General features: G+C 52.9%; 1 protein-coding gene across 1 annotated transcript in view; it reads left to right on the top strand.

Annotated features, from left to right (window-relative positions):
- The first annotated feature begins 2,412 nt into the window (after nucleotides 1–2,412).
- The window catches only part of KLC4 (kinesin light chain 4), a 15,516-nt gene continuing 10,201 nt past the window's right edge, over nucleotides 2,413–7,727 (top strand). Inside the window, exons 1-9 of the mRNA XM_009894848.1 lie at nucleotides 2,413–2,693; nucleotides 2,893–3,123; nucleotides 3,492–3,570; nucleotides 3,660–3,885; nucleotides 4,203–4,290; nucleotides 4,674–4,775; nucleotides 5,102–5,275; nucleotides 5,437–5,536; nucleotides 6,098–6,150. Coding sequence (XP_009893150.1) covers nucleotides 2,445–2,693; nucleotides 2,893–3,123; nucleotides 3,492–3,570; nucleotides 3,660–3,885; nucleotides 4,203–4,290; nucleotides 4,674–4,775; nucleotides 5,102–5,275; nucleotides 5,437–5,536; nucleotides 6,098–6,150 — 1,302 coding nt within the window. The 5' untranslated portion in view covers nucleotides 2,413–2,444. The remainder of the gene's footprint in view (nucleotides 2,694–2,892; nucleotides 3,124–3,491; nucleotides 3,571–3,659; nucleotides 3,886–4,202; nucleotides 4,291–4,673; nucleotides 4,776–5,101; nucleotides 5,276–5,436; nucleotides 5,537–6,097; nucleotides 6,151–7,727) is intronic.

The following is a 7,727-nucleotide window of genomic DNA, read 5'->3' as shown; positions in this document are numbered from 1 at the left end:
TCTTCTTCTGGAGCTGGGAATCATTCTACATTTCTTCCTGAATCATGCTTACCTGCAGAAGTCTGCCTTAGGCAGGGCTTTCCTTGTTGCTTTAGCACTCAATCACTTCCCCAGGTGTGTTATAAAGATGAGAAGAGAAATAACCAGGGGAATAATGGACCAGAATGCTTAGCTGCCAGTTCCTGGAGAATCAGTTTGGAAGACAGCATATGAGTGGCAGCCAACTTTTAACAGACCTATTTTTTTCTTTAAAACAGTAGTCTATGCCCTCGATCTTAGTGAGGTTTTTCGTGCCATTCCTATCATATGGTCGTCTCTAAAGCAAACTGGGAAATGTCACAGTCCAGATGAGACTTTTCAGTGTAAAATGCACGATGCACAGGGTAACTGCATGTGGAGCATGGCAGATACCAAACAGTGAAGGATACAGTAAAGTATGGCTCAGGGTTGGTGCTGATGCTGGCTCATGAAGTATATGTGAAGTCAGCATTGTGATTCTGGGGTAGGTGGGGGAGGATTCGGGTCTTGATCAAAGGTATGAACAGGAACCCAGTCTTCAAGTTGCACGAACTGTTTCTGCCCTGCTGAGGTTCAGGTCTCTGCTGTGATTTGGGTTTCTGGCCCTTCCTGAGGAATGGATGTGCATCAATGGAACAGAAACCAAAGAGGAGCTAAGAGGAGAGCTCAAGCCTATAAAACTCAAGGTTTTATAAGTTTTGTAAACTCAAGGAACTTCTGGAAGAGTGAGGCTAAAGAGGAGGGAATGGGTGGATATAATGAGATGTCTGTACTTATAGCAACTGTCCCAGCACTGTTCTCCATCTTCACTTCCTGTGCCTCAGTGAGGAAGAAACTGGACCCCTCTATTGCTCAGGGCCCACTCCCGTGCAGTGATAGTAGTAGCTGAGCTGGGGGATCACCCTGAGCCCCCCTGGGCAGGGCGCACGGCTAGGGAGGAGAGGAGCCCTGGCAAGAAGAGGAGCTCTGCTCTCTCAGTTCCTGTACCTGGGGCAACATTTCTGCTCGCTCAGTAAACCGGGCACATGGCTACTTCCAAAGAAAGAGCTCAAACCATGCAGAGGTGGGTCCTGCAGGAGGACAAAGACAAATCTGTTGGCAGCTCTTCCCCCACCTCCTCTTGTGTAGTGCCTGGGGTGTTTGCCAGCTTTCTGACAGCAGGGCTCTGGGTGCTGGGGTTCCAGTGCCTCCTGACAGCTCCAGGCGGCAAGGAGGTGCTGCGGGGCAGGTGCTGCCTGTGCAAGGTATCATGGCTGGCTGCCTTCAGCCCTGCAGGAGGCTGGCCTTGGAGGGACCGATAGCGAGGTGGGTGGTGGCTTTGTCTCTGAGTAATGTGAAGAGGCTGCTGGGGTGGTCCAGCTGGGTGGGAGCCTGAGAGAGGGTTAGATGAGATAGTCCTGGAGCAGCCAGGATACTGTCAACCTGCTATAAGAGGTCTTGCCTGCTTCTTATGTCTCTTGCCCTCTGGCCTGCTGTGTTTCCTGAGCTTCTGGATTTGCTATGCAGCGATCTTGCAGCCACACTAACATTGTGGGTTGTAGCACTTGGCATCCTTGTGCAAAGGCAGTAGCTTGGTACTCTCCATCTGGGGGGAACAGGACAGGAAAGGAGTACAGAACCCTCATGCCACCCTGAGGAGTTCCTGGGCTGGCAGTAGGGCCAATGAAACTAGAAAAGCTGTTAGTGTTTCAAGCTGACACCCACACAAGGGTTACACTAGTGTAACTGTAGCAGTTGGTGTATGTAAGCTTTCCCACACAGGCATGATTCAGTTCATGCTGGCGGTGTTATATCCTTTATCGCCACAATGGCCGTTCTGTGCCGGGGCTGGGATTGACAGGGTGTAATTCTTCTGGTAAGGGAATTTTTTGTTTGGCCCAGTACAGCCACTGCTGCATCCTTGTCTGAGAAATGCTCTTCCAGGAGATTTTTCCATTGAGGAAAGCTTTGAGCTGTCATCCTTCCACTTGATGTTCTCTTTCTTCTGCCGTCGAAAGAGGTGTTGAGCTCTGACAACCTCCTTGCATCAGTGGTCTGTGGGCAGGAGGTATATGCGTTGCAACCCCAGCTGCCAACTACAAATCTCTGCTCTTAAATGGAAGCTAAATCAGCTTTCCTTGCTGCTGGGAGTGTGGGGGTGTTGGAGGTCAGCACTGATTTTAGCCTTTTTGTCTTCTGTCCACGTGTGCCACCTGCACTGGTTGCCAGCACTCCGGTGCCACAAAAGCGGAGACACGTGTCCTGACAGCTGCCTGCTGCCAAAGGGAGCGAGGAAGACAAAGGGGAAGGGCTTAGACTGGGCAACCGGTTGAACGCTGTCTCTGGCTGCTTGAAGGAGGCTGTGACACTTGTGTCTGGTTGTGGCTCTCTGAAACAGCACTGAGGGTTTTGTCTCTGTCTCTGTGTAGAGCTGCAGGAGCAGGACTATGTCCACCATGGTGTACCCAAGGGAGGAGAAACTGGACAAGCTGAGTCAAGAAGAGATAATTTCCAACACCAAGCTGGTGATGCAAGGGCTGGAGGCACTCAAGAATGAACACAACTCCATCCTGCACAGCTTGCTGGAAACCATCAAGTGCCTGAAGAAAGATGAAGAAGCCAATCTCGTGCATGAGAAATCCAACCTGCTCCGCAAGTCAGTGGAGATGATTGAACTGGGGCTTGGAGAAGCTCAGGTGAGAGTGGTGGGTGACCCCCTAGGTGATGTTACCCAGGACTGACAGGGGCAGGTGGGCACGGGGCCATTCCCCACAAGCTGCAGGGGCAGCAAGGGGCTCAGTGTAGATGTCCAGCATGACCCTGAGGGTGGGCCCTAAGCATGCATGTGGGGGAGACAAAAGATCATGATAGTTACTGACTGGGACTCTTGACAAGGTGATGATGGCATTGTCCAACCATCTGAATGCTGTGGAGTCAGAGAAGCAGAAGCTGCGTGCTCAGGTGAGGAGACTGTGCCAGGAGAACCAGTGGCTGCGTGACGAGCTTGCCAACACCCAGCAGAAGCTGCAGCGCAGTGAACAAACCGTGGCTCAGTTGGAGGAGGAGAAGAAACACCTTGAGTTCATGAACCAGCTGAAGAAGTATGATGAGGATGTCTCGCCTTCGGTATGTCCTAGTCCTATCAAGCAGCCGCCTTTGGGGGTGGAGGAGGTTGGACCAGCGGGATTGCCTAGGTGTGCTAGCATTGCCTCGGATTTTGCCCCTCCCCAGCTACCATGCACAGCAACGCCTGTAACTAAAGGGAGCTGTGTGGGGCAGAGTCTCTGGAAAAACATGGAGTAGCACGCCAGGATGTGCTGGGGAAATTTGGCTTTATTAGTTGGGGGGGAGGGGGGAAGATGGTGGCGGAGACAACAGGGGAAGTTGAGGGTGTTGGTGAGCTGCAGCAGGGAGGAGAGTTTGGCAGCTGACTCAGCCCAGGCTGCTGCTCTTGCCTCTGAGAACCAACAGTATTGTGATTCCCATCCTCTCAGGAGGAGAAGGAGGGCGACTCTGCCAAGGACTCCCTGGATGATCTGTTCCCGAATGAGGAGGAGGAGCACGGTCCTGGATGTAAGTGTTTGCTCATGCATGGTTGCTGGCTCTCTCTCTTCAAGCCTGCTGTGCTAACTGTTTCCCCGTTTATTCCTCTGGTTCTGCAGTGCCCCACCAACACAGCAGTGCAGTGGCAGCTGCCCAGCAGGGAGGCTATGAGATTCCTGCACGCTTGCGCACCCTCCACAACCTTGTCATCCAGTATGCCTCACAGGGACGTTATGAGGTGGCTGTTCCACTCTGCAAGCAGGCGCTGGAGGACCTGGAGAAGACATCAGGCCACGATCACCCTGATGTGGCCACCATGCTCAACATCCTGGCACTAGTGTACAGGTGAGCATGGTGGGAAGGGCAGGACTGGGCCAGGAGAGCTTTCTGCCTCTCCTCTTTACCAGGACAGCACATCCTGGTGACAAGGAGCTCCCCCAGTTTCCGGTGGTTTGCCTTTCGATAAGATTTTGGCACAGATTGGGTATTTGGACTGCCAAACTCCCTGATATAACTAGAGACTGGCTGCTGTAGGGAGGAATGGAGAAATTAAAGGGTTGTGGCAGCTGAATCTGTGTGGAAAGAGGACTGTTGTTTGCCATTCTGCTTGCAAAGGGCTGTGGTGTCCAAATCCTGAATAACTGATTTGCTTTACACTGCAGGGATCAGAATAAATACAAAGAGGCAGCACACCTCTTGAATGATGCTCTCTCCATCCGTGAGAAGACTCTGGGCAAAGACCACCCAGCGGTGAGTGTCTCCCTCCTCTTTCAGTCGCTTTCCTTGACTTGTGGGTGCTGCTGGGGCTAGACGGCACCCATGTGTCTGCAGCCAGACTAAGGACAGCAGCGTACTCTGTGATGTGAGAGGTGCTGTTCACATGGTGTGGGGCTCGGGTTTACTGCTTCAATGTTTACTGCTGTCTTGTTCAGTATGGTCTGTCAGGAGTTGGCTTCTCCTGGATCCTGCAATGTAGGCAGGGTAGCCTTCTGCCTCTGGACCTCCTTCTCTTCAGAAGCAGCTGTACTGCAGGCATGAAGGAAGTGGGACAGTCAGTGTTACTGCTGCTTGCATCCCTTGTTTGGTCCCACTGGATTCTGCTTTGTTTCACGGAGAAGCTTATGTCTCTGCAGGTGGCAGCAACTCTGAACAATTTGGCTGTTCTCTATGGCAAGAGAGGGAAGTACAAAGAAGCAGAGCCACTGTGTAAGCGAGCCCTGGAGATCCGTGAGAAGGTACTCTTGTCCCACACTCTCCTTCCTTCCAGCTCTTCTTGAGGGTTTTCTCCCATTACCTCATTGCACCTGGGAGATCCAAGACCTACCTAGTCTCTTTGGCTGCTGACTCTGCTGCCACCTTTCCTGTCTCTCCAGTGTTTGCAGCCTTAGGGTAGACCTGCCAAGAAGTGGAAGCTGGAATTTCTCCTCTTTACCTCCCTGGTCCTTGGCTCCTGTCTGACATAGGCATGTCCTGGAGGGACTGCAGTGTCTACTGACTCCAGGAGCCCACTGCAGTCTTTAAGTATTGACTTTTTGTGTCTTCTCTTCTTTTGTTTATCCAGGTCCTAGGCAAAGACCATCCTGATGTGGCCAAGCAACTGAACAATCTAGCCCTGCTGTGCCAGAACCAGGGCAAGTATGACGAGGTAGAATACTATTACTGCCGGGCCCTGGAGATCTACGAGAGCTGCCTGGGTCCTGATGACCCCAATGTGGCCAAGACCAAGAACAACCTGGTGAGCCCCTGGGGAGAGGCCATGTGGGGATGGGGAGTGGTGCCATGGGAAAGGTGAGCATTACCTGGTGCTTGGAAGATGCAGACAGATAGCTGCAAGAGGAGGGGGGCAGAGTCGATCTGTGTTGTCCAGTGGGACTGGAACCGTTTTCTTTGTTGCAGGCCTCCTGTTACCTGAAGCAAGGCAAATACAAAGATGCAGAGGTGCTGTATAAGGAGATCCTTACCCGTGCTCACGTGAAGGAGTTTGGCTCTGTGGATGGTTTGTACAGCAGAAGCTGTTGGGGCTGGGGAAGGGTGAGCAGTTTGGTCTCCTGGCTCTCAGCCTAGGCTTGGCTGGTTCTGGTATCCCCCTGGCAGAGGGATGAGATGCCTCGCAGGGCCCCTGCTTTTGGCAGCCCTTGCAACACAGCCATTCTAGTGTGTTACACTATTCCACCTGTTTTTTCAGAAGGGGTCATGGAGAACTTTGGCTGTCAGTCTATACTGGGTTGGGAAGAGTTGTGGCTAAAAGGGGGAATAGCAAGTGATGTAATCATTCCCAGGCACAGGCTGAAATTTCTCCTGTACATCTGGCACAGGTATTCCCCATGGGAGGATTTGTTCTGTCCTTCCCCCGTCCTGCCCTTGCAATATTGGTTGCCCTTCTTGGGGCTCTAGCCCAGGGACCAGGGGGATCTGGAAGCCTTGTCACTTCCCTCTGGTGAGCCGCTGGCTCTGGGGATAGAGTACTGGGCTGTGTGGGAGGCAGAACTCCAGCAGAAGTGGCAGAGCAACAGGGTGAGGTGGTGAGCAGAGCTGTCCTGTGTTCTTCCCCACACAGATGAACACAAGCCAATCTGGATGCACGCAGAGGAGAGAGAGGAGATGAGCAAGGTGAGTCTGAGCTGGTGGTGCTGCCTGTTAGCAGCAAGAGCCCTGGGAGGGGAAGGAGATCCAGGGCTTTTGATCCTCTCTTATCACAGCCAGACCTCCCCCTTCCTGCAATCTGAAGAGCTGCCGTGGCTGCTGATGAAGAGCCAGGAGGGTCTGGAGAGTGGGGAGAGAGCATGACTGCCCCTTGGGGCAGCAGGGAGGGAAGGCCTGTCAGAGAGCTCGATGGTTTTCCTGGGACAGGGGGTTGTTCGGCCTCTCAGCCATGGCTGCATGCTCTCTCTTTTTGCTTTAGTGATCTCTCTAGGGCACGCAGATGATGGAAGATGGCGGATGGCAGAGGGTTGTGCTGCAGGGCCTTGGCACTCTGTTCCAAAGAGCTTCTAGTACCCAGAGCACAACCCACTTCTGAAGCAGCCCTAAGGCTGTCTGGGGGGAAAATGGAGGTCGAGAAGAAACTGCTGCCATCACCTTGCTTAGGCAACGAAGCCAAACCTCCTGAAAAAGATCTCTGCACAGAGCAGGCCCCTGTTCTATGTCCTAGCTGGCCTCTGAAAGAGGGTAGATGTGGGTTGTGCTTGCCTTGGACTAGGCTGAGAGGCAAAGAAGCTGTTGCTTCTGTTGCCCAGGCCCTGGTCTGTGCTCAGCTAAGTGCAGCAGAGTCCTGTCTCTGCTTTTGCCGAGCCTGAGACCTCTCCTGCTTTTTCGCAGGTGGGTGAAACAGCAGAATGAAGGGCTCTGGTCTAGTCCTCTAGCTGCAGTGGGAGCAGACACTCTCTCTCTCTCTCTCTCTCTCTCTCTCTCTCTCTCTCTCTCTCTCTCTCTCTCTCTCTCTCTCTCTCTCTCTCTCTCTCTCTCCTTTTCCTTTGCCCTCAGAGCAGGCCTCATCCCTGCATGGGCTCAGACAGCAGGCTGGCAGGCTTGGCTTTGTGACTTATCAGTCCCATCCTGCGAGCCCTAAGAGCAGGGCACGAGCAGCTGCCTCCCACCAGCATGCTGTGTCTTCCCATTTGAACCACTCTGTGCGGTCCCCAGTGCAGGGCAACGCTCAGCTCTGCCTCGTGCTGCTCCAGTTGCTGCCCTGCAATGGCTCTGCTGCAAAGAAACAACACTTGCTGCAGCACCATCCTATGCAGGAGAAATCAAAGTTCAAGCAGAGACCGGGCTCCTCTTGCCAACTCTGGGTTTAAGACACTTCCGATAGTATCTTTGGAGACTTAAAAGGTCAAAAGTAGGTAGTTGTAGCATGGTACTGTTCTCCAGATAACACAAGCTTTGCTATGGGGCAAGAGAACAGGCTCAGGGACCTACAGTTGGAGTGAGATTCATTTTACAGCCTGGGGCAAGGGCTGAGCCTCTTCCCCTGCCCCTGGGCCTCCTGATCCCAGGGCGGCTGTACCCATGCCCCATGGCACAGCATAGTTGGTATGGCCTTCCCAGCTAGGCAGCGGTAACCACAAATCTGCTTGTACTGCTGGCCCAGGAGCTGGGGCTGCTGCACTCTTTGCTGTGTTTCCACGTATCCTATTAAAAAGCATCAAACCCCTCTTGCGAAGCTTCACTTCTTTTTTTTTTTTTTT

The sequence above is a fragment of the Charadrius vociferus genome, unplaced genomic scaffold (genome assembly GCF_000708025.1).
Source record: "Charadrius vociferus isolate BGI_N301 unplaced genomic scaffold, ASM70802v2 scaffold411, whole genome shotgun sequence".
Classification (NCBI taxonomy): domain Eukaryota; kingdom Metazoa; phylum Chordata; class Aves; order Charadriiformes; family Charadriidae; genus Charadrius; species Charadrius vociferus.
Note: the sequence above shows the minus strand (reverse complement) of the source record. Positions and strands in the feature narration are given on the sequence as shown.